The sequence below is a fragment of the Herpailurus yagouaroundi genome, unplaced genomic scaffold (assembly GCF_014898765.1).
Source record: "Herpailurus yagouaroundi ecotype Mexico unplaced genomic scaffold, PumYag 190, whole genome shotgun sequence".
Taxonomy (NCBI): Eukaryota; Metazoa; Chordata; class Mammalia; order Carnivora; family Felidae; genus Herpailurus; species Herpailurus yagouaroundi.
In genome coordinates, this window is record NW_024412421.1 from 861795 (window position 1) to 889449 (window position 27655).

Here is a 27655-nt window from a genome sequence, read left to right on the forward strand (position 1 = left end):
AATAAAATGTTATAAAATTAAATGCTATATATAAATTTACATCAAGGTCGAATCATCAATTTCCATAGAAGTCTATGGAATTTTTTGCCTAGAAAGTAATAGAACTAAAAAACAGCAAATTGATTTACAAAGCAACGTAAGTGGGATTACTCCTTAGGTGCTCATCAAAGTTTTATAGGTAAGTCTCTTCAACCTCCCTCTGAAGAGCTAAATCTGGAAAGTGGGTATTTCTTCAACCTCCTACAACTAGAAGTTGCAGAAGTTCTAGAAAAGTGGGGTAGACACACTTGAGAACAAATTACCTATGGCTGAATAAATGGAAATACATTCATGTATATATTTGTGGCATAATTACAGAATAAGAAACCAAAGGAGATACTTCTAGGAAATCTCAAAGAAAATACTCAAATCAAGGTACAGAACTTTGCTACCTGCCATGAATTCAAGGTTACACTAAAAGTAGACCAAAAAGGACATATAATTCATTCAACACTGAAGATAGTCCCTTTTCCATGTCAGTGTTTTCACCTCAAATGTTAAACCCACATCCTTCCAGAGCTCGCTCCTTTGACTCCCTGTACTAAGTCATCTAAGGTGTTCAAATCTTCACGACTGAGGCAAAATGTGGTCTACATAACTTAAATAAGAATGCATTAGGCCTACTCACTAATAACTTATCATGTGAATTAAAATGAATGTAAGTTTAGATTTAAACTGAGATAGAAACGAAATCTAAAAACCATCATGCTATAAAAAGGAACAAAGAAGGTATTAACTTTACTTACCCTGCTACTTGTCATTCTCTTGACACTCTACCAAGTTACAAGAGAATATATGAAATCTAAACTCCAAGATAAAGAAATTTTATTGGAAAACCAATTTGATTTTTTTAAACATTGAATAAATGGTTTTTAAATCAGTATTTGGGTCAAGTTTATGCAGAATTAATTAGCATTACCTCTGCAATAGGATTTAAAATGAGGAAAAGAAAAATGCCTTTCAATGGTCATTCCATTGTGTGCATTCCAAAAGGACCACAGATGCTACAGCACTATGGCCCATAATGCATCTGGAAAAACAGAACAAGATTCAATTTATTATTTCATAATTTTAATTTTAATCAGTAAGCATATTAATGTCACATATACTTTTTAAAAATATAAATATCTTTAAAAGCTGTGTCTTACAATATGATATTCAAGAACACAGAGCTGATACAGGTTGTAAAAGAAACCACTATGTGTAAGATATTTGAAATCTGATCAGAATACTGTTATGGTCAAAGAAAAACACCTTCTTTTTAATCATTCATATTCAGCAACAGTGAAAATGTTCTACATATGCATTGGCTCTGAATAACACATCTCATATCTGTTTCAAACCTGCCATGCTATCTATTACTGTTTTGATGATTACACTGTTCAACACAAAAATGCATCCCACTCAAATTCTCAATAGTACGTCTGATTATGCAGATAACTTCCTAATAATAAAAACTTATTTTAAGACAAGTAGTATGCAAATATATCATGGAATTCAGACTTGCTGTAATTGGGAGAAAAAGACAAGTGTAAAGAACACTGCACATTTGACATTTGACACCTACTGCATTTCTGTGCACTCATCTTGCATTCCCTTTCTTCTTTGAAGTGCTAGGTTAAAAGTGTATTTACACTAGAAAGTTACTGATAGGCTTAATAATATGAGAGAACTATGTGTTTGAGAAAGCAAGACTTTCTGGATAAGAAATCTTCAAATATTTTCTATTTTATATGTTTTTATGACCTTCCTTATAAAAGGGAATGTTTCATATGCAACACCTGCAGATAGAAATAGATGTACATTTCACTTGAACCCAATCAAATATATCAAATATAAAATACAGACATGAAGCAAACTATGATAGCAGCAGTGATTCTCAGGGCAGCATGTGCAAAATCCAATATTTTGCTATCTATTTATATCACGGTGGTCAGAAAAGAAATGTGCCAAAACTCCCTTTCCCATTCCATTTGAACTGGTTCCCCACAATTGAAACAAACATCTCCTGTGACATTAAGTTGTCATCAGCTTGCGTGATCCCCAGTTCACTCAACCTTTTCTTCTTTATCTGACCCTTCTGTGTGGAGGCAGCAACTAGTTCATTTACAATTTCACAGTTGCCTTCCACTTGCTCAGAAAGATTAGATCTTGCATAAAGCTCCATTTTGCCAGTTGTACATTGAATCAGCTCTTCTAGATCCACCCTTTCCGCTGTGTCTGCCTCCTCACTTGTCGGAATTTTAAGTGCTCTATTTTCTGAAGAAACAAACAAATTATAACAAATACAGTAAAATGTACAAAATAACGCAACAAAAAATATATATACTTCTATATTCTAAAATTGTTTTAATGTTTATTTATTATTGAGAGAGAGAGAGAGCATGAGCAGGGAAGGGGAAGAGAGAGGAGACGCAGAATCCAAAGCAGACTCCCGGCTCCGAGCTGTCAGCACAGAGCCTGACGCAGGACTCGAACTCACAAACCACGAGATCATGACCTGAGCCAAAGTCGGATGCTTAACTGACTGAGCTACCCAGGTGCCCCTATATTTCTATATTCTAATTAAAGCTTTTAAGTTTTTACTGCCAACGATTCCTGCTGTCATCTGACTGGATTCCATGAACTCTTTGCCATAAGTATTTCAATAAGCAGTTGTCTTAGTCTTTGTACCAAGACTTTCTGACCCTCATACAGGATTACCAATTTTGAATTATTTTCTATTTCTATCCTAGAATCTCATTCACTCAACAGACCCTTTCTGGATATTGACTACCTACTATAAGCACGGTGTTAGGAGATAGACACAAAGATTAGTAAGAGTGCCACTATTCCCAAAGGAACTCTCCTTCTAGCAGCTAATGCCAGCATTAGAAGTGAGTGCTTACTGAGGGGCAGAATTCTAGATGGCCCCTATGATGCCCACCCCCCTGGTGTTACTTTCGGGATTGTTAAGTGGCAAAAGGATTTTGCACATGTAATTAAGGTTACTAATCAGCTGACTCTAAGGAAATAATTCAGGTGTCCCTAATCTAATCACTTGGACCTTTTAAAAGTTGGGGTTTTGTTCTGGCTAGATGAAGAAGAGGAAAGTATGAAGAAATTCAAAACATGAGAGATTTGAAGCATGAACAAAATTTGCCTTAAGGAAGTTTCTCTTGAGGAAAGTTGCTGAGATAGAGGAGGTTATGGGGGCAAGGACTGGACAGTGGCCTCTAGAAGCTGAAGCAATCCTCAGGCAATTGTAAAAAAAAAAAAAAAAAAAAAAAAAAAATGGAGACCTCAGTCCTACAACCTCAAGGAAATGGATTTTGCCAACAATATGAATGAGCTCAGAAGCAGATTTCCCCCTCAGAACTCTCAGATCAAAGCCCACTCCCCTTAACTTCACCCTTCTGAGACCCTAAGCACATAATGCAGCCAAGCCCACCTGGACTTCTGACCTACATAACTGTGAGAAGAAAAAGAACTCACAGATAACTAGACTGTATCCTGATGGATGACGAGGACTACTTTCCTCATCCATGCCAATGCATAATCCCTCTCTGACTAAGATTTCACAGTAATCTGGGTCATGGCTTAAAAGTCACAAATTTCCTACTGAGCTCAGTTTTCCTGCCAAGAAAGATAGTTAACAGGGAGGCATTTACTTCTGCCAATAAAAAATAGAGACAAACTCCACAATCCCCTCCAGTAAATGCAGCCTTCAATCTGGCACATGCATTTCTCTGCCTCCATCCTTAACAAATGTCAGCAGGAGCCACCATTTCTATCATATGCTCAGCTTTATTCTATAAATGCACAGAAAGCCAAGCATGATAAGAAGAGAACCGCAGGACCACAGAAACCACACACCAGGGTTTTGAATGAATAGGTGAACTAGTTGACCTTGAAAGTTTCTTTCACCCTGAGAGTCTACAATGTTACAGCCTTCCCAAGTTTCTCTGTCTCAGAGTCCAAGCATATGCCAGTTATCTTTGTTAAGGAGAGGAAGACTCAGATCCTTAATAAGAGTTTAATGCTGAAATAAAGTAAACTAGGATCACATTTTTATTTTTAAAAATCACTAAATAAAACATACCTTCAGTTTCATCTTGGACATTTTCTTGCAGGTCAGAGAAGATTGTAGGTTTCACCAAGACAACACCATAACCTTCATTATTATGTATGACATTATTCACCATGGATATTTTGGGAATGTCATAATGCTCATCTAAGAAGTCCTGTGACATTGAAAACAAATGTTTTAAGGAACTGTCACATTCAACACTGCCTGCTTTAAAAATCTTCTCACTGTTTTCAGGCTATTCTAAAAATAAAGTAGAAAGCTATGCTTATTAATATGTTGTAGCACAGTCTGAGCTCTGAATGACACAGCATTCCTCTGTCATTTCTGCAGATCTATAGATAGCAAAGTATTCTCACAAAAGACCCTCAATCACCAACTATTGATATCAAGATGATTATTAAGATGTATGTACTGTTTGTGCTTTTCAAAACCAAACAATAGAACTCAACTTGGGAATTTAACAAAACACAATTATTTCTTAGATGAAACCATTCTAACCTTTGGAAAGAGGGTGTTTTAGCAGGTACACTCACCTTAATGAGTATCCCTTCCTTGCAGTGATGGATCCCATTGTCACTCAAGGTGCACTTACTCCCGGGATATATTTCTATACCAGCACCCTACAAGTTACATTTCAAGGTATCACAATCAGTATTTTAAGGCAGGACTACAAGAGAAGATTTATTACAATCATTTCTTAAACCTTAACACAGTGTAAATATAAAGTGTTTTACAGAAAGTTTTATTAGATATTTCTAATCAACATTTCTATTTGCTCCATTTCCAGCAAGTTGTCTATCATTTATCACTTTCAAAAACCACACGCAGAGACACACACAAAACACTGGCTAAGATGATCAACACTTGATTATTGTTCCACTCCCTTTCATTCTGGATAAGTCAGTTTTCTGATTCTGCCAAATAAAAAAACAAAATATTTGACAATTTTGCACTTATTCAAAATGATCATCCTGAGATACTAAATTAGTTGAAGAATGGTATTTGAGTCTAGTAAAATATTGCAATTTAAGTATAGAAAGAAGAACTGATATTTTTAAAAACACACTAGTTTTAAAACATCCCAACATAACCTAAAAATCACTTCTATGAGCTAAACAATTAATAGCCTCCACTAGTACACACATGTTAAAATTAGCAACCAATTCAAGTGACTCAATAAAACAAAGTAACCAGAAAGATCCATGCATGGCACAATTCTTTCACAGTGTCCCTTGAGACCACATGGTACCAATTAAGTAACAGTAACAGGAATAATTTACTTCCTAAAACTATACTAAGCACTTTGGGAAGTAAAAATAATTTACTCAAACCTCTATAGTTATTTAAGAAATCATTTTGGGAATAATTTAATATACAATATCATACATGAAGAAGAGCTGCTATTAACCATTTATAAGACACCTACCACATATATGTTGAGTTTTTTTTCTAAGAGTAGTAGTAAACCATGAGAAAATATTTATTATTAATTCCCCTTTTGGGGATACAAGAACACATATGGCTAGATGGCTAATCTAACTCTCTACTAAGTAAAAAAAAATCTTCCAATTGGGCTTTCTTCCCCAGACATGAAGCTGAAGAATCTGGCAATCCATAAACACAAGACACAGACCAGAAAAGCCTTCCAAAAAGCCTGAACTCTCTAGCCAAAGGACCAGGCAGTTTAGAAAGACAGAAGACTTTCAGATAATTATAGCTCTATGCCAGTCAAACGCCACAGACAAAAATAGTGGCCCATCCCCATGTTGGCAAATGCTAAGAGGAGAGAATAGACTTTCACCTTCTGGAGGCTGTAACCAGGCACCCCAACTCTCCCAATGGGGTGGTGTCAGAGAAAGCCAAGCAGGAAGCCAGGATTTGCATCCCCACCAGCCGGTAACAAGGCCCTAGCAGCATCGCTGGAGACTACACACTCCCACCCAACAGTCACAAGATGCCACTCCCTCTCACCACTAGAGCAGTATCAGAGCAGACCTGGTAGAAAGTCTGGACTTTCACCATTGCTCAGTGGTAACAAGGCCACTGTCATGGGCCACAGTGTCAGTGGGCACCATGCTGGAAACCAGAATTTCCATCCCCTCCCAGCAGTAACAAAGAGCTATCCCACTGAAACAAGTATCAATGGAGGCTAAAATGGGGAACCTGGGCTTCTACCTCCTTCCACCAGCAGTACCCTTCATCCCATCCCCTCCTGTAAGGGTGTCACTTAAACTAAAACAGAAGATCCAGACTCTCATAATGTAGTACAAAACGTCCAGGTTTTGATGGAAAATCACCTGTCATACCAAGAACCAGGAAGATGTCAAACTGAATAAGATGGTCAATAGATGCCAAAACCAAGATGTCAAAGATGTTAGAATTAGCTGACAATGATTTTAAAGCATCCACGATAAATAGGCTTTAAGAAGCAATTACGAATATACTTAAATGAAAAATTAAAGGCGCACAAAGAAAGTCTCAGTGAAAAAAACAGAAGATATGAAAGACCAAATGGAAATTTCAGAACTCAAAAATAACTGAAATAAAAAGCTCTGTGGATGGACTCAATAGCAAAAAGGAAAACAAGGAGGAAAGAATCAGTGAACTAGTAAGATAGAACAGTAGAAATTACCCAACCTAAACAACACAGAGAAAATTCACTGAAAAAGAAAAGTGAACAGAGCCTCAGGGACCAATAAGACTATAACAAACTACCAATATCAAGAATGAAATGAGATACCAGCACTGACCCTGCAGACATCAAAAGGTTAAAGACTAAGGGAATACCACAAATAACTATACCTGTAAATTTGGCAACTTAGCAGAAGAAATGGTCACCTGCCCCCTCAGGCTGGTGTGAGGCCTAACGGGCTGGGTGGGAGGTGGTACATATAACACATGGTGCTCCAGGAGTCACTGGTGCCACTGCCACCAAACAGGAAAGCCCTTCACCACTGACCTGGCACCCATCCACAGGAGCTCTGTAACCTATCAGCATATCTGTTAACTCACTCAGTATGAAATAGGTCATTTGAACAGCCCTATAGCTGTTAAGGAAATTGAATTCATAATTTTAAAATTCCCAAAAAAGAAATCTCCAGGCCCAGATGGTTTCACTGGAAAAATCTACCAAACATTTAAAGAATTAATACAAATTAGTGAAGGGAATACTTCCAAATTCATTTTATGAAGCTAATATTATCCTGATAACAAAACTTGACAAAGATAGTGCAAATAAAGAAAACTTCAGACCAATATCTCTCATGAATACAGATGTAAAAATTCCTCACAAAACATTGGCAAATATATTACAGCAATATATTAAAAAATATACACTATGACTAAATTGTGTTTATTCCAGGGGTGCAAAACTGGTTCAGAATTTGAAAATCAATTAATGTAACCCACCATTTTCTTTCTTCCAAAAAGAAAAATCATGTAATCATATGAAATGATTAAGGAAAAACATCTAACAAACATCAACACACAGTGATTACAAAAATTATCAGAAAAGAGAAATAGAGAACTTACTCAACTTGATAAAGATTATCTACAAAAAGCCTATAATTAACCTTATACTGAATACATTCTCCCTGATACCAAGAACAAATAAGGATGTCCACCCTCACCACTCTTATTCAGCATAGTGCTGGAAGTTCTAGTCAGTGCCATAAAGCAAAAAAAAAAAAAAAAAAAAGGGAAACAAAACCATACAGATCAGAAGGGAAGAAATAAAACTGTCCCTATTTGCAAATGATATGATAGTCATGTAGAAAATCCCAAGAAATCTACAAAAACATTCCTAGAACTAATAAGAAAAGTCAGCAAGGTCACAAGATATGTGACAAACAATAGTCAATTGTATACTAGCAATGAACACATGGACATTGAAATTAAAAATATGAGATGACTTATAATCACTTAAAAATGAAATATTTACATAGAAATCTAAGAAAACACATACAAGACTTGTATTCTAAAAATTATGGAATGCTAATGAAAGAAATCAAAGATGAAAATAAATGGGAGAGAGAGTGTTCACAAGATTGGAAGACTCAACATAAAAAAGATGTCCATCCTCCCCAAATTGATATACAGTTTTATTAGAATTCCTATCAAAATCTCACCAAGATTTTTTGTAGACAGAGACCATATTTTTCTAAAACTTCCAGAATAGTTGAAACCATTTTGGAAAAGACAAAGTGGGAGGAATCACTGTATCAGATTTCAAGACTCAACATACAGTAACAGATATTGGTGGAGGGACAGGTACACAGATCAGTGGAATGGAATGGAGAACCTAGAAATGGACCTACACAAATTTTCCAGATGATTTTTGACAAAGGTAGAAAACCAATTTATCAAAGGAAGAGCCGCCTTTTCAAGAAATGGTGTGGTTACAACTGGACATCTATGGGCAAAAAAATAAATTAACCTTAATCTAAAACTCATATTTACACCAAAATTTACTCAAAAAATGGATCATGACCTTAAATGTAAAATGTAAACTATGAAATTTTTAGGAAAAAAAATAAAAGAAAATCTTTGATATCTAAGGCTGGGCAAAGAGTTCTTGTACTTAACACCAAAAGCACTACCCCACAAAAGGGAAAATCAGTAAATTGGACTTCACTGACACTTAAAGCTTTTCTTTGTAGAAGCCCAAGTGAAGAAAATGAAAAGACAAGCTACAGTTTAGCATACAAATCTGCAAACCAAATACCCACCAGAGGACTAGTATCTAGAATATAAAAAGAACTCTCCAAAATCTACAGTAAAAAAGAACAAATAGGGGCGCCTGGGTGGCGCAGTCGGTTAGGCATCCGACTTCAGCCAGGTCACGATCTCGCGGTCCGGGAGTTGGAGCCCCGCGTCGGGCTCTGGGCTGATGGCTCAGAGCCTGGAGCCTGTTTCCGATTCTGTGTCTCCCTCTCTCTCTGCCCCTCCCCCGTTCATGCTCTGTCTCTCTCTGTCCCAAAAAAAAATAAATAAACGTTGAAAAAAAAAAATTAAAAAAAAAAAAAAAAAGAACAAATAATCCGATTAGAAAATGGGCAGAAGTCATGAATAGACATTTCACTGAAGAGAAGGATGGCACGTAAGAATATGAAAAAATGTTCAATATCATTAACCACTAGGTAAATGAAAAGTAAAACCACATACCTATCAGAATGGCTAAAATTTAAAAAACCAAATGCTGGTAAGGATATGGAGAAACTATTATCACTCAAACACTGCTGATGGGAATGTAAAATGGTGTAACTACTCTGGAAAACAGTTTGGCCGTGTCTTTAAAAAAAAAAAAGTAAACATGTAGCTACCATGTGCACTCCTGGGCATTTACACCAGAGAAATGAAAAGTGCTCACACAGTAACCTGTACACAAATGTTTGCAGCAGCTTTATTTACAATAGCCAAAACCTGGAAAAAACCCAGATATCCTTCAACAGGTAAACAGTTAAACAAACTGGAATATGCTAGAATACTATTCAGCAATAAAAAAAGAACAAACACTTTGCACCTGGAACAACTTGGATGAATCTCCAGAGAACTGTGCTGAGTGAAAAAAGCCAATCCCAGAAGGTTACATTCTGTATGATTATGTTTACGTAACATTCTTGAAATGACGAAATAATAGAAATGGAGAAGAGACTAAAGTTTGCCAGTGATTAAGGAAGAGGTCTGAAGGAGAGGCAAGTGGATGTGGCTATCAAAGGCAACATGCAGGATCCTTGGAGTGATGGAAATACTCAACTGAATCATGTTATCCTGTTGTGCTACAGTTTTCCAAGATGTTACAATTATGGGGAAACTAGTACAGAGTATACATATAGGACCATTCTGTATAATTTCTTACAACAGTACGTTAGCTCAGCAATAATCTCAAAATAAAAAGTCTCATTTAAAAAAAGCAACTCAGGGTGCCTGGGTGGCTCAGTAGATTGGGTGTCCGACTTCAGCTCAGGTCACAATCTCGTGGCCTATGAGTTCGAGCCCCGCATCCGGCTCTGTGCTGGCAGCTCAAAACCTGGAGCCTGCTTCGGAGATTCTGTGTCTCCCTCTCCTTCAGCCCCTCCCCAACTCATGCTCTGTCTCTGTCTCAAAAATAAATAAACATTAAATTTTTTTTAAAAAGAGCAACTGAGCTTCAATTGCTACAAAACTGTTTGCAAAATTAACAAATGTGAAGGGTCTAAATCTCAAAGTTATCCTAGAGAAACTGTCAGATTTCTTATTTTTCTTCCTTACACAATTGACTCTGGCTGATTTAGTGTATATAAGTGTCTGAACTTCTTTGAGGAAAGAGAACGGGAGTGTACATCTTTACATCTTGGTCCCACATTTTACTTATTTAGAACTTAAACCTAAACTTCTTTCCCAAAAGATAAGAGATTATCCTACCTTGGCACCATATAAATCTGAGTTCTTCATTAAAAATTCTGCTGATGTTCGCACCGTGACTCCTGTAGTTTCACACTGCAGCACACAGTTTTCCAATGTGGTCTTACCACGATGAATGACTAGAATGAAAACATGCAATCAAATGCTTTAAGTAATGTGTGTTTTCCAATATTAGAAATGGTCTAGAGCTGACATTAGGTGGTCTAAATATTTCACTAGCCACCATGTAAACTTTGTTATTGGAATTACAAATTCATAATTTACAAAACAATGACTAAAATCTAAAAGCAGCATTTTAAAAAAGAATGATCTCAGAAACGTAAAACCAAGTTAAAAAGCACTTTTCATTACCAAAAAAGTATCAGAAAGTAACTTTCATGAGTATCCTGGAAGGGAGAAGAAAAGGAGACCAATTCTAGAAAGGGAATACAGATCCTAGGAAACAAATACCAGCACAGTGGGAAAATAGCTGCATTGAGTTTAGGGCTACTCGAAAACAAAGAACACAGACCACAATACTGGAATGTTTGAAAGAAAAAAATGATCACAAAGAAACCAATATTAAACTAACAAATTTTCAGAATAGACTGAACTATTTTTTACTTTAGAGTAAGCTTCCTAAGTCATCATGTTATGTGTACATAAATAATTAATCAGTCTTCCATATACTCAAGAGTAAGTTTATTAAATTGCATTTTCCAGGGAAAGTAAAGTTTTCCTTCCTGGAACAAAATAATACATGAAATATTCAGACACTTACTCAAGATTCCTTCTACAGCATCATGCTGAATAAATTTTATGCTTGAGATCTTAATATCTGCACCTGTACAATCCACAAAAGTGTCTCCTTTGCCCCTCTTTTCTATCACAATATCATCTGGTAGACCATATCCTAAGGAAGAGAGCAAGAGTGTTTAAGATGCTTGAGGGGAAATGTCTAAACACAAAATTGCTACAGTAGATTTCTCTATTTCAAATGACCACAAATGATATTTGAGACCAGTCAACCAAGTTGCATTTAAGTAAAATCTAATTATCTCCTCACATATCTTGTTTAATTTAAACCAGGGTATACAATTTTTAATTATAACAACTCCTCAATTTGCTCCCATTATCAGGAAGACTACCCTATCAACCATCTCAGACCAGGTCAGCACTAAATTTGCTTACAAAACTGCTATATAAAAGTAAATAATCCTAAATACTCACAGCTGGTTCAAAAAGTTTTAAAAATGCATTTAACCCTTAAAAGTTTTTTTCCCCACTCTAAAATCCTATTATTCTAATATAAATTAGGTTTGAAAAATCCTAGGCATTTCTCAAGATTTTTAAATTTTAGTATTCTCTTAAACAGGTTGACTTAGAACCTGACAGATGGACTTAAAACAATTTCAGTTATTGAAAAAATAGGTCTACTCATGAACCAATAAAAAACAATGGAGCTCTACAAATTCCAAACTAATAATGCAGGCCAGACCTCTGAATGGGCTTACAAAACCTGGAGTGTCAGAAAACTAGAGAAATTGTCTGACTTTCATCATAAAACGGAATCACATAGAAAAAGCTGTAAGAACTAAGTCTCAATGTCTAAGATGAGCCTTTGTTTGAGTAAATGAAAGCAGTCACTACATTAAACAGGCAAAACCAATAAAGTTTTCTGTACTCAAAGGACACAGACAAGCCTTTGGGGGCACTGAAGAAGAATACAAGAGGACTCCATATTTGGGGGTAATGCCAGTGGTGGACTCTGGATGATTGGATTGTAAGTAATTTCTCTTTCTGATTTCTTTTGTGTCTGCCTGCAGTTGGAACATTTTCTACGATAACCATTATGTTTATCATCAAAAAAATTAAAAACTAAGAAAATTTGCCATATTGAGGAAAAAAATTAAGCTTATTACATTAACAAGCTACATATTCTTAGCAATTTAAAACATAAAACCATCATTTAAGCAAATGTACTAAACAAGAAAGAAAAACCCTACTATAGGTACTGTTAACACCCTGCACATAGTAGGTACTCAATTATATATCTCTTGTGATAAGTGTTAGCTATAGATCAGTCAGATAAGCTATCAGATAAGCCTTAATCTTCTTACTCATGAACAGGTACTCCATATATTCACACTAGATATACCACCTGATTCCCCAAATTCTCAGAAATGCCCCCTGTTAGTAAATCTATAGTCATTTTTACACTTAATCCTCAGATATCTATATGGTTATTTATGACACTTTGGCAATTTCATTATTAATTTCCTCACCAACCTAGGAAGAACTGCTATCCACCATACAATCTATAATATCAATGCTATTTTCACTATGCTAAAAAATAAAGTGTTTTTATTGCAGTGATTTATCCTGCAGATGTGTTATTTATACACACACATCTATTATATATCAAATATTTGGAGAAGGAAAAGAACAAAATTACATACATAAAACAAAAAAGGGGGTAAAGTGATGTACTAGTGAACAGCAGGAAATTAAACTCCCAGCCTTGCTTCCATTAAGAAGTTTTGACAAGATAAAGATAAAGAGCATAGCTTAAGCAGTTTGTGAACAGCTGCACAAGTCCCAAAATGATATATGATTTTTTTGCATTACAAGCTTTATTGCTAACTTGAAGCTTTTTTGGTAAATAGTTGAACAGGTGCATCTAAATTTAATATGTTATGGAAATACACAGGACCATGAAGAACAACTGTAAAGTAACCTAAATTTAGGAATCACTCTAAATGTACAATAAGATTATGACAGCCTAAAAAGTTATTTTTAATAGAATCTTTCAATATTAATGTTCTCATAAGTATACTTTGGTCAAGATACGAAGTAGAATTTGACATTCAGCAAGTTTAAAGAATGAATAAGGTAAGGATTTTTGGTCCACTTTGAAGTTGGACCTGCACCTATGCAGAAATACGTTAAATTTAAAACAAAAACCATGCATCAACACATCCATAACATATAAGAAATGAAGAGTAGGCAGGAAATAAAAAATACTAAACCTTAAAAAATATTCCTAGGGAAAATTTTTATTCTAGAAATGAAATTTCCTTTCCATAAACCACCTACATTCTGGAAAATATGCTTCTTCGTAATGGTCTTTTTTTCTCTGTGTGCTTGTTTTCCCAACACATACAATGCCACAAAAAAATCATACCTCAAGTTGCTCAAACACTGAGTCAATGTCCCACACACTTTAAATATATATATATGTATATGTATATGTGTATATATATATAAATATAAATATATATGTATATATATTTATATATATACATATAAATATATATATATATTTTTTTTTTTTTTTGAGAGACAGAGAGAGAGGACACATGTGGCAGGTGGGCACACGTGGGAAAAGGGCAGAGGGAGAGAGAGAATCTTAAGCAGCCAGCACAGAGCCAAGGCAGGGCTCAATCTCACAACTGTGAAATCATGACTTGAGCCAAAATCAGGAGTTAGTAGCTGAACCAACTGAACCACCCAGGCTCTCCTAAATACTCAAAATATTTTAAGGAAATTCATTTGAAATCAAATAGAATTAATCATATTCTTGGAGTTTCAACAAGATCAGTGATTTACTGTTTTCTTCAGCATTATCATGCCAGAGAGTTTGGTTGCATGATATTCCGGACTCACCTTCCAACTCAATGGAGTCAGCAATGGCGAATGTGCCATGTACCATGTAATGGCCAGGACAAACAATCACAGTGTCACCTTCATAGCAGGCATTTATAGCAGACAATGGATCACTATGGAACTAGAAAACAACAACATATTGCAAATATACACCCCCAAAAGCAACCTACATATCACTCCAGGTACTCTCATGTTTCACTTTCAAAGTGCCAAAACCACATACTTAAAAAAAATATCTCCTCAGCTACTGCACTGAACCCAACACGTGCTTGGTAAGTGACTAATGCTTATGAAAGGCAGGGCTCTCACTACTACCCATTTCACAAAAAATCAACTCTGGGAAGCTCCTATAAACGCTTTGTAGAATTCAGGAAAACCTGGCCTGAATTAGAAGAGAAAAAGCCACCTGCAGCAAAAAAACTCCTTTTACCTGAATTTCTGTTTCTTCCTTACAAGGCTCCTGACAAAGCCTGTCCCTGAGCAGAGACCGCAGCAGACCAGTCATCATGGTGGAGGAGACCACATGCGTGACCTTCTGACCATTTGGACGAATGCCCTTTGCTTGGATATTCGAATTCTTCTGATAACCAAACACGTATCTTAGAGAAACCAACAGACCTATCAGTTCTCAGTAAGATAGCTGGTTAGAAAAGATGCCAACTAGCTAAGAATAACAAAGACACACATACCTCAACAATGGATTCTCAATGAGTTTTAGCTTTTGTTTCAACTGTTCCATCTCTGAATATAATTTTAACCCTTCAACCATGGAGATGTTTTCCTGCTCGGAATCGGAGTTACAATTTGACAAACTGCTTCTCAGATTTAAAAATTTCCTATAACTGTCCTCACATTGGGACAACAGATTGCGGTAATCAACAACAAGTCCTGAAGGAACTCGATCTTCAAGGATGTCATAATGCCTGCAAGTTTAAAAGCAAATTGAAATACACTGCCTTTCTGATATATTTTCCTATCATTAAAACAGCCCATTTAGTCCTTAAAGACCAGGAAGAAAAGCATTTTATAATACATAACTCAGTACATGTTAAGTCTTTCTGAATAGCACTCTCTATTATAAGTGGAAGCTATTGAAAGTTTTAAGGATCACTTTATTAAAGTCACTAGCTTTTCTTGCTTTGGGGAGTTGCTGGGTTTTATTCTTAGATCCAAGCATTTGTTATTTACAAATACTGAAAGTCCATGTTTCACAATTTGTAATCATTATTTAAGAAAAATTATTTTCTCATATATCAGATTCAAAATCTTAAGTGAATGTCAGAGGGCAATCTGGGAGTGTGGATGGGAAGGGAAGTATCTCAAGTAGTTTCATAACAATGTCGAAGATGACCATATTTATAAGATTGAAAAATAAAAATGATTCAAGTCATCTAGTCCTTCCTCACATTTAAAGCCCTACAGCAAAAAATTATGCTGAATATTCCCTTAGGAAGATTATAACAGTATTTCAAAAACATAAGCCTTTGAGATTCTCAGAAAAAAATATAAAGCTGCCATTACTAAACTAGAGAGTGACTGAAACAAAATAACCTTGTACTGGACAACCTTACTGGTACTTAAAATTTATTATTAGTTTGTATATCTTCACAAATATATAGACAGAACAAAAAGTATTTCTAGATGCAATAAAATAATTTATGAATGTACAATCAAGTTAATGGACATGAAATTAATGGATTTGAAAATAAACTGCAATATTATTGTCATTACCTAGTGTTTTAAAATAATTGCTTTATTTCTCACTTAAAAGTATATTGACTAGCTATGCCTGAGGCTAGAGTTTTTCAACCTTGGCTGCATATTAGAATCACTGGGGAGCTTTTAAAAATACAAATGCTCAGGTCCCCATTCAGACCAATTAAATTGGTCTCCAGAAGTAGAGAGGTTTTGTTTTTTTTTTAAAGTTCCTTGGGGATTCTAATGTGCAGTCAAGGTTGAAAACTATTGCCTTAGATGATGTTTTTCTAACTTAGTCATGCTCTAAATAAGATAGGGGGGAAAAAAACAGAACCACATCCTAAACAAATTTACATGAAATTACAGTTAACATTCAAACAGTACTTAAAATGAATAAAAAATAATTTTTTCCACTTTTCAAGTAAATGAATTAGGTGAAGCTTGAAAAGCAAGGATTTTGTCTGCTTTGGTTAATCCATACTCATTTAAAGATATTCTCGAAATCCACTTTGCAAACAAAAAATTGGGAACCAAACCACTGACTGCTTGATCAGGTCTATTAAGTTATGAAGATTAAGACTCAAATTTTAAAATAAATTTCTTAGCATTTCCAATATCCATGCCAATCAGCTATGTCTTCTCATTAAAGTGATACTCTGTGGTCTGGAAGCAATGAACCAACATCTGTGTCTCAGACCCATAAGCTTTGAAGTACAGCGTTTTGAATTAAAAAGGAAAAATATTTACCTCACAGTGCAAAATCAAGACAGTATGGTTTGATTCCCTTTAAATCCTGCATGTTCATAACGCTACTCCTCTCTTTGCCCAGGGACCTTTTTAAAGAGTCTGCCTACATTTGATAACATTCCAGTTTCCCCATCAAGTACCATAGTTTTCTTCTCCATAACTTAAAACAATTCCTCCCTTACACTTTCTTACCTGCCAGGGATGTAAAAGGTAAATATGTAAATCATCTCTTGTTGTTTGAACATGTAAAGCTGTCAAATCAGAATACAGTCTTTTCCAAGTAAAGATCAAGTTTGCTAGATACACATTATTCACCTACCATTACATTTCACTTCAATCAAAACCAATCATTGCTCTCTAAGAGCAAGCATAACAAAACTAGAAAATATGCAAGCTTATTGAAATTCTGGCATTTTATTGAATACATTATGGGAAAATAGGAAATGTATGATGGAAAAACTGGAAAGGCTAAATAGAAATCACACATAATTCTAAACCAGGAGGAACCATTAACCATACTTTTCACATGTTTTTTACTTATTATTTACTATGTAAATCAAGAGAAATTTACCAAATCTATTTGGGTTCCACGAAAATGTAAAGGGTTACTGCCTTACCTTATGTAGCAAAATCATCTTTCACACAGGGAAAAAAAATCACCTTCTATAATTTTTTTTTTTTTTTTGGGCAAGTTCTAATTTTATTCTTACTGCAGCCTGCCTATTAAATTACCACTCATGAATACAAGAAAATTACCTGGTCTTAGAGTACCATCTAGTGGAAATCTGAATACTATGTGGGTTGCATAGTTAAGTTACATTTTTTGTAATGTGTTTTTCCCTATAAAAATATGACAATTCTTCTTCTTCTTAGAAGAAGATTGTGTTTCAGTAATTAGTATACTTTTATGCACCACCAATATTAATTGTTTAGTATTTTTATCTATTTGTAAAATAAGATTTAAGGACAAGAACTTGACAAAACATCCTGAGATAATTCTGTTAGTTTAGCCCAGTGTCTTTTACTATAGGAACTTAGAATAAAGCCAAATATTTTTAAAAGTACTCTTTTAAAAAATTAAAGCAAAAGAAATATCTTATAATTCAACTAACTTCTCTATTTCTCAAATAATTGTCTTTGAATTTAACACAGGGTTTCTTTTAAACACATTAGCTCAAACTGAGTTTTATTCAGACTTACAAAACAGTGAGCTGTTTAATTTCAGTGTCCCTGAACTCAGCTTTTAGACTCAAGTGCATAAACACTAAAAATAGGTTTCTCTGCATTCGTACAGGTTTCATTTAATAACTCATCAATGGGTTATCCTATTTGTATAGCGGCCTGCTTCTGTGTGTGGGCCCTTGGAGTAACATACACCAGACAGGTAAAATAAACCATGGACAGCTCTTTTTCCAACATGGACAAGGTCACTAGCAAATACTTACAATCTCAATCGAGGTTCAACACATCTGACAAAATAATCATACTCATCCTCCTCTTCTTCATCCCAGCTCCTCCAAATGTTTTGATAGAAAAATCTGAAAAGGAAACTCATATCATTCAAATTAATCACTGGCTCAGTGTTAGGGTTTTGGAGAGTGCAAGCTAAAGAGTAAATCACAACAACTGTATCAGTGATGATAGAGAATGCTGCATAAATGCTAGACTTGATAGTTTTGAGTCATACAAGAACTTTTTTAGATTGACTAAAGAAGAAGTTTTCTACAACACTGTTTCCATTACCACCTCTTTTTAATCAGAACTATTTATTGACCATCTGTAATTGGGTAGATGGTAGTGTCATTTGTTAAGATAGGAAAGACTGGGAGAGAAAAAGGTTTGGGGTTGAAAACAGTTTGAACTGAGATGCCTATGTGACCTCCAAGTGGATGATGTCAAGAGCGAATATGAATATATATGCCCAAAGCCCAAGGGAAATATCAGAGCTAAAGACATAAATCTAGGAGTTGTCAGCATATTGATGACATTAAAGCAACAGATGAGATCATCTAGGGAAATAATATAAAACAGCAGTTCTCAAACCTGATTCTGCATGTTAGAGTTCCCCAGGAAGCTTTTAAAAATTGATTCCCAAACCTATTCCAGGCTGATAAATCAGAACCTTTGCAAAAGGCAGGAGGGGCACAGGGGTTGGGTGCAAGATCCATATTTTTTTAACCCCTCCCCCCCAAGCGATTGAACAAATTTTTATTATGGAAAATTTCAAACATCCACAAGAGCAAGTAGTATCATGAACACCGTTTATGCATTAACCAGCTTCAACAATTATCAATGCATAGGCTATTTTATTTCATCTCTACCCTACCCACTTACTTCTCTGCTCCCCACCCCCACCATCTCAACACTGGATTTACTTTAAAGCAAATGTCAAACATACAACATTCACAAATTTTAGCATATAGCTCTAAAATAAATCTTTACACCAAGAAAGTGTTATAATTTCTTAATATCCAAATATCCAGTCAGTATTGAATTTTCCCTATCTGTCTCTTCTGCTATTGTTGCTGTTATTGTTTTATCATTGGCTTGTTCAAATCAGGATCCAAACAAGGGTCAGCTATTGCATTTAATTAAATCACAGTTATTCTATAGATTATCCCTCCCTCCTTTTCTCTTTGCAATTTATTTAAGTTTCCCACACTCTGAATTTTATTGATTGCATCCCCATGGGGTCATTTAACATGTTCTTCCGCTTCTTTTACTTCTGGTAAACAGAAAGTAAGATCTAAAGACTTGATCAGCTTTGGGAAAGATGTTTTGGCAAGGATACTTAAAGGCGGACACAATGTACTTCCATCAGGAAGCATAAGATACCTGGTCATCTCTTCTGATGATGAGGTTAAGAATGACCAGTAGATTCAGGTGTTGTCAACCGGATCCATCTACTACAGAGTTCCCCATCAGTTTTTCACCAATGGTTGTAGCAGCCAACCACAATTATTGCCTAGAACCTTTATTTTATTACAAGTTGCAAAATAGTGATATTCTGATCCTATCATTCTTTCTTCATGTATTAGTTGGACTACTCCTATAAAACACAATCCCCAGGGGCACCTGGAGGATCAGTCAGTTGAACGTCTGACTTTGGCTCAGGTCATGATCTTGAAGTTCATGAGTTCGAGCCCCACATTGGGCTTGCTGCTGTCAGCCTGTCAGTGCAGAGCCCACTTCAGATCCTCTGTACCCCCTCTCTGCCCCTCCTCTGCTTGCGCTCTCCCTGAAATAAATATTTAAAAAAAGAAAAACAAAAGCAATTCCCAGGTAATTCTAATGTGCTTCCAAGGCTGATTAAAGAGAGAGAAGGGTAGATAGTATAGGACCGATCCCTGGGTAACTTCAACATTTTAAAGTTTTGAGCAAGAGAGGAAGAGCCAAGATGACTAAGAAGCTGGAAGAGTGTGTGTTAGGAAGATGGGAGTGATCAAATAACTAGAATGTGACCAAGAGGGAAAGCAAGATGAGATCAGAAAAGAGACGACTGGGAAGGAGAACATGGAGGACTTTGGTGACCTTAAGCACAATTTCAGTGGTGCTGTGGGGCAGAAGCATTACTGGAATGCCAGGAGGTGCAGACTGTGACTACACAGAATTCTGTCAAGAAGTTCTGCTGTGAGGGCACGTGGGTGGCACCTGGGTTAAGCGATCGACTTCGACTCAGGTTATAATCTCACAGTTCATGAGTCGAGACCCACATCAGGCTCTGTGCTGACCACTCACAGCCTGGAGCCTGCTTCAGATTCTGTGTCTCCCTCTGTCTCTGCCCCTCCCTCACTAGTGCTCTATCTCTCAAAAATAAATAAGCATTAAAAAAAAAAAAAAAAAAGTTCTGCTATGAAAAGGAAGGAGCAGTGAAAATAAAGCCATCTCTTAATTCTTGTAGATTGGACTGCCGGTCTCTTCACCCTCTAGTCATCTCAAAAAAACAAAACAAAACAAAAAGAACCTGAGCATGCGTTTACTCAGTTAAAAAAACTCTGCTGGCTGCTGCCCTCACAACGAAGTTCAAATTCCTGAGCTTGGCGGTATTACTTGGATTCACAATCTGGCTACAGAGCACCTCTCTTGTCAGACCTCCCGCATGCAAACTCCCATTTCACAAGGTCTTTCAAACTTCCATGTGAAATGCTGGTCAGGCTGTCCACCTTCTCCACCTGGTGAACTTATATTTACATTTCAAGACTTAGCTCAAGTATTATCCTCACCAGTACCATACTGGGCATTCACACACATCACTCACATCTGCACCTCCTCCAGTGTTTATTCTCTCAAGACCAAAACCTTAACTTCTGGCTTATCCACTCATATCTCCTCATCCCCCACATCCACTCGGCCACCAAGTCCCAGCCATCCTACCTTCTCAGTAAGCTTCCATGTGTCCTCTCCACACCCCACTCTAGCCCACTCTCTTGCCCGATCTTCTTATTCCATCTCCCTCCATTTGTTTTTCACACAGCAGCCAGAACAAATCTTTTAAAACACAAAGCTGATCCTATTCACCCTTGAATAAAAACCTTTTTCAGTGCTTCCACAGTGCTTTTACAGATAAAATGATTAATTGGCCGATGAAGTCCCACATCTTCTGACTCCTGACAACCTCTAAGCTAGTTTCATAAGTCTTCCCCGTTACTGTCTGTGTTCCAGCTATAATGGCCTTCCAGTTCCTTAAATTCACTCAGCTCCTGAACCTGTTCCCTCCCCACCCTTGCCACACCCCTTTCACGTAGCCAACCCTTCAGACCCAAGTTCAAATGTCATTTCCTCAGGAAACAACCATGTAACAGCCACCTGACCTAGTCTTAGAACACTCTAATTCTTCATTGCACTCACTGCAGTTTCCAATCACATTTATACCTTCATGTGATTAAGATTCATCTCCCACCTTTAGAATGAAGCCTGCTGGTGGTGGTGATTGTGTCTGTTTCTTGCACCAATCAAATCAGGACCCAGCACTTGAATACTCATTGAATAAAAAACAAACGAGAACCCTCATAACTTTTCTGGGCATTGACCAGAATCTGAGTCCTCAAAATGAAGAATAAATTTAGCCAGGCTCACCTTCAAATACCATTACTAATTCCAGATACTTGTCTTTCTACCAACTTCAATACCCATAAAGCTTCATTCCCTGATTCCTAATTTCCTAAACTCATCAATTATCCCTTTACCTTCAAAGGCTTCAGTTGACAGATTTTTTTCAAGTGAGAGAAACTGGTTCTGAACAGAAGCCAGTTCTTTAGATTTATATTGCTTGGCCAAATACTGAATATCTAGGGTTAAAAGTTCTTGTGTACAATTAGAAATTTTCCATAAGATCTTGGAAGCTGGGCCCGAAACACTCTGCTTCTTTGTGGAACATCGAAATTAAGCTCAGCAAAACCCGGTTAACTCACTAATGGCATAAAAAGTGAAAACTACAAGACGCTATGCTGCTATAATCCAGTCTCCCAGCTCCTAGAGGAATAGAAGTCCATTTTAAAATAATCAAAAGTCAGCCTTCCTTAGTGAATATACTTATAATAAAGAAGATTCAAAAGAACTATCTGTATCAGGAACTATCTGACAAAAGATTTATCTGATGATGGTTAACAGAAAGGAGGTGAATGAGGGGATGGGTGAAATAGGTGATGGAGATTAAGGAGAGCACTTTTGATGGGCATTGGGTGATAAATGGAACTGCTGAATCACTATAAGTATCCCCTAAGTATCCTGGAAGCGGCCTGAGAAAACATCTTTGGTCAGATACATTCTTGGGAAAAAAATGTCTTATCGGTATAGAAGACATAGTGTACCACCTCCTTCACTTTCTTTCCTTTCTTCATATTCAAGTACTTTAATCATAAGCCTTAGCCTCCAGAACTTTTAAGAGTTTCTAAACATATACAAACCAAATGAAGAATCCCGTATCTTTTGTTAACATTTGAGGACACTGAATGAAGGCCATACAGGAATTCTTTGGGTTTTTTTTTTCAACTTTTCTATAAGTCTGAAATTATCTCAAAATGAAAACTTAAAATCTTTTTTAAATTTTTTTTAATTTAAAAAAGATTTCCCTATCTTTGAACATTTTAAAATACTGCAATGACCAACTTTATAGTTTGAGTTTTAAATCTAGGTATATAATGCAGACCAGAATTACTGCATTTCATCCAGTCTCAGGCCACAAGGTTATTTTTATCAACTCTCTTCCTACCTGACATGTTCAACTGCAAGAGCTGTCTGGTCAAATACTCCAGAATCATCAAACACCACCCACAGCTCTTGCAGGGGCAACCGATGTTCCTTCAGATCGAGGAGCTCATTCATACAATCCAAGGTAAAAGTGCTCACTTGAGATTCACAGAGGTACGGGTTGGCAAGCCTCACTACTGCCTTCAAGGCTGCAAAGTCCACATCTGTGACCTGAAATTTAAAATATTACTTACATGGAAATAAAAATTAAGACAAATATAAAACACTACTTATAGCCTGATTTTTTAAAGCATGAAATGGGAACACAGAGCCTTCTTCAATAATATAAAAAATAAACAAGAAGGGCCTGGTTCTTACCCATATGGAGCTTACATTGTAATTGAGAATTGAGAAGACAAACAAGACTGTGATAAGCATTTGACAAAGCGTAACTAGCAGGGGTGATGGTCTGGTTTTGCTGGGATGGTAGGGAAAAGTATAGGATGAAAGGGAAGCAGCCATCTGAAGATCAGGCAGGTGAAAAAGCCCTGTGGCAGACTGGCTGCTGGAGCAGGAGAAAGGCAGTGTTTCTTGCTGGAACCAAAGGGAAGAAATGGGCAAGGGAAGGGGCAGCAGTAGATGAAGTGAGAGAGAGGGGCAAGGAGATCAGGACAGAAAAGGCATTGAAAGGAACTTGGGTTTTGTGTTCTCTAGATAAAGAGAAACCACAAAGCCAACACCAAGGCTTTAGTAAATGCAATGCATTAGAGGTTTTAAGCAGAGGAATGGCACATTTCTCTTTTAAAACAATGACTCTGATAACTTTTAGAGAATAAGTCAGGGTAGAGGTGGGAGATTGAACATGGACAGAAGACATGGATTGTAACGACACTATCATAATCAAATTAATAGGCCTTTACTGCAACCAAAGATATTAGCATAACCCAAAATTCAAAAGTCCCCAGGAACAGCTGCCACCTACTGCCTCATACATAATCACTGCAGAAAGTGATGTCATTTTAAAAAGGAGCTGCAGCAACAACTTGTATTCTTACTCCCTGGTTTAACATTTTAGTTTAACAGGGTTTTTTGTGGTCTAGTTAACAAACACTGAGAAAAATTCACAGCTGTAATTAGAGTGCAAATTTAGTGTAAAAGGCCCAGTCAGCTGAAAAATAAGATTGTTTTTACTTTTGACAATGGGACACATTATCAAGAGATTAACCACATATCTACAAATTTGTTAGGCAAAAAAATAGGCCAGTTTTTAAATGCCTGTTGGGTTTGAGCTACTTAATGGGCTACAACTAAGAAGGTAAAAAATTAATTGAAACTCAGTTGACTTCATAATGAGGCCTCTTTATTTCTTAAATGGTCTCAAATATCTCCTCCACTTCATAGATTTATAAACCATTTCCCCTTGTCAAAGGACACTGAAACTTACACCACCTCAATTCCCTGGTAACTCCTCCTTGGCTGCCTTTAAAATTTGCGGAACATTCCATACACCATGACAATTAGATGTGAAAAACATGCTATTTTCAATCAGCTCATAAACTTTAATTAAAAATAAGCACTTTGGCTGTAACACTCTGAAGGAAAGTGCTTTTAGCTAGAGACAAATGCCTTAACAACAGAATTAAATTTACCTCAACCAGCACCTCAAACACATTAGTGTGCCAGACTGCCCGCCATCCAGATGGTTCAAGGACCTTCTCCAAGAACTCAGCTGTGAATTCTCTTACTTCAGAGGCCTTGCAGTCAGCTACAAACAAATTAAACACAATAAGAATTGAGACTGCATAAAGCAGAGAAAAGTTAACAAATCTACTTAAATCCACTTTCTCAGAATCAACTGGCAAGTCTGGGGGACTGAGATAAACAATCTACGTGTAAACTGAAAAGATAAAAGCAGTAAAAAAGAAAAAAAAAAACCTACTTACCTAAAATGTAATCTTGATAAGCTCTGAATCGCTCATAGAACAAAAGTTGACTTGTCTGGAATATTTCTGGGAAATGAGTCTTTCCTTCAGGCACAAAACTTTGTAAACTAGTACCCCGCTTATCATGATTGCTACAATCACTGCATGAATCTTCATCTTGGAACAGAGCTACAAGAACAATGAAAAAAAGCAGGCTTAGAAACTCCAAACAAAATATAAACAAGGATTTGGGAGCAATGCTTTATTTACCTTTATCACTGTCATAAGAAACCAGTTTTCCAAACTTGAAAATATCACAAAAACCAAGTTCTACTTTGAAACAGTAAGAACTTAAAATGTTTCATAGGTTAGGTCTTTGTTGTTCTGTGAAGTTTTTCAAAGAGGCAGAGGAAAAGGGTTGTTTTTGATTCACTGTAAGTTACCAAAGATCTCCTTTAAAGAATAAAGCTGTGATTCTTACTGTAGCTAGCAACTTATAATAATGGTCAAATATCTTACGGTATTTTTTTCCCCAAAACAATTCCATAAAGTTTCATTAAAGTTAGGAGCTGCTTTCCTATAGTCCTTCTCAAAACAAGTTGAAGCCTTTCTTTATTTTCTTCAATATCAGTCTGTCAATGGCTCCTCAATAAACAAGGATAAGAAATTCTTAATAATGCATAAGGTTTACTTCGCTAAAGCTACTAGGTTCCTCCTCACTAATTTCAGTAACTATGTCTAAGGAAAAGATTAGAAAATGCTAATCACATTAGGTTTGGGCTGTATGTAATTATGTTTTATAAGGCATGATTTGGCCAGTGGAATATCTAAATCTGTGTAATGCGATGTTTTTAATAGACAAAATGGCTACTAAATAAACAATGCAGAGGGTAGCATTTAAGCTGGCAAAATAATTTCCATAGGTTATCTGAGACTGTTATTAACAGCAGTCTTCCCACCCCACCCCCCAGCTCCATGTATTTTCTCCTTGCTTTGACTTCTTTGCTTCTGTTCAGGCCACCAGAGCTACTTGACCTCACAAATGACCCACAGTGTACTCAGAGGTCTACTGCTCACAAATGCCAATGCACATGAAACTAAAAGGGCATCAATACCTCACTAGCTGTGGGGCAATCTCTCTGTGCGTCAATTTCCTCTCCTATAAAGGAAAGGTGAAAATAGCATGCTTATTTCAATTAAATTAAGATAATTACATTATTTATTAATCACAACAGTAATATATAAATAGTATATATAAATGTTAAAGAAATAATACCTTTGCCTCACACCCATTAGGATGGCAATTATCAAAAAACAACAAGAAAAACTATCAGGGAAACAAGTGTTAGTGAGGATATGGAGAAGGAGGAACTCTTGTAAACTGTTGTAGGCATGTAAAATGGTACGGCTGCTATGGAGAACAGTATGGTGGTCCCCCAAAACCCTAAAAATAGAATTACCTTATGACCCAGCAATTTGACTTCTGAGTATATATCCAAAAGAACTGAAAGCAGGACCTCGAAAAGATATTTGTATACCTATGTTCATAGCAGCATTATTCACAATAGCTAAAAGGTGGGAGCAATCCAAGTGTCCATCAATGGATGAATGGAAGGAAATGAATGAAAAAGGAAGGAAATGCTGACATCTGCTACACCATGGATGAACCGTGAGGACATGATGCTAAATGAAATAAGCCAGTAACAGGAAGAGAAATACTGTGTGATTTCACTGATAATGAGGTACTTAGTCAAAATCATAAAGACAGAAAGTATAATGATCATAGCCAGGGGATGAGGGAGAGGAGGATGGGAAATTATTATTCAATAGGAATAGAGTTTCAGTTTAGAAAATAACAGAGTTATGGGAATGGACGGTGGTGATGGCTGCATAACAGTCTGAATATATTTAATAACACTGAACTGTACAATTAAAAATTAAGACAGTAAACTTTGTTTTATGTGTATTTTAACACAATACAAAAAAGCAAAGGATACCTTACTTCAGCACAATTCTTTACCGCCACTTTGAAAGCATTACTTTTCACACATTATTTCACTTAATCTTCAACATTCTATTAAGACCATTGGCTCTGTTTTCCAGAAAAGAAAACTGAGGCCAAGTGACTTTTGCCAGGTCACAAGAGGGATTACTAGTGGAATTAAGTCATACATGTTTTCTCACTTTGCCAAGTCTCTTTCCACTACACAATCCAACTGCAAATGTTAAAGGAAAATTCTGAACAGCTTAAAAATATCAGGACAAATAATAATAACGGAAATCTCCACAAAGAGGTAGACAGGACTGAGAATTACACTTCGGTTCTATTTTTAGACTGTCCCATATTGGCTCCCCTAACTTTGGGTGTGTCACCTACTCTCGGTGCGCAGGGCTACCCAGGCCAAGGGTTCAAGTTTCTTATCTTTCAGTTAAGGGAGAATGGTTCATGATCTACCTTGAGCTGGAGATGAAAAATAGGAGACGTCTCTCCACAGGTGAACACGCACAAAGCACCCGGAAGCCCACCCAGATATCCAGGTTGGAAATTCCTGGCCAGGCTCAACTCCCTCCAGTCTCGCGGAAGCTGAAGCCAGACGGGGCGGGGAGAAGGGGAGATGCCCAGGGTACCTCCCGACTTTGGCGTCCTGAGGGGCAGTCGGAGCCTCGCACTGTCACCACCGCCACCCTTGAGAGCTGGGTCCGGAAGCCCAAATAAGACCCAGGCGCCCTTTGAAAGTCCCGACGCCCCCAGGACCCCGCGGAAAGGGTCCGCCGCTAGAAGGCGGCTCCTCGGGCCCGGCATAACGGGTGCTCACCTTTCTCTAGAGGCGCTGTCGACTCCTCGACCGCCCAGCCCGTGCGCTCCGGCTGGGGAACCATCGCCTGCGACCCCAGCCCGCCAGCCGCCAGCAACCCGTCAGCCATTTCAAATTTCCGCGGGCTG

General features: G+C 36.8%; 1 protein-coding gene across 1 annotated transcript; it reads right to left on the reverse strand.

The window, feature by feature from the left end:
* Positions 1 to 1097: 1097 nt before the first annotated feature.
* SHCBP1 (SHC binding and spindle associated 1) lies at positions 1098 to 27655 on the reverse strand. Its single transcript, XM_040497905.1, has 13 exons — positions 27528 to 27655; positions 24733 to 24900; positions 24439 to 24554; positions 22812 to 23020; positions 18046 to 18138; positions 14845 to 15078; positions 14586 to 14754; positions 14156 to 14276; positions 11271 to 11402; positions 10511 to 10629; positions 4642 to 4728; positions 4121 to 4262; positions 1098 to 2298 (listed from the first exon to the last, which is right to left on the reverse strand). The coding sequence occupies exons 1-13, from the start codon at positions 27634 to 27636 to the stop codon at positions 1973 to 1975; spliced, it is 2025 nt and encodes a 674-aa protein (XP_040353839.1). The 5' UTR covers positions 27637 to 27655; the 3' UTR covers positions 1098 to 1972.

Bases quoted from the DNA above. Each gene is read 5' to 3' on its own strand.
- SHCBP1 (XM_040497905.1), bottom strand. From the start codon at position 27,636: ATGGCTGACGGGTTGCTGGCGGCTGGCGGGCTGGGGTCGCAGGCGATG. The intron at 24,901-27,527 runs GTGAGCACCCGT...TTGTTCTTGTAG, and splicing joins GACAGCGCCTCTAGAGAAAG to CTCTGTTCCAAGATGAAGAT. The intron at 10,630-11,270 runs GTAAGTGTCTGA...TTTTCATTCTAG, and splicing joins TGCTGTAGAAGGAATCTTGA to TCATTCATCGTGGTAAGACC.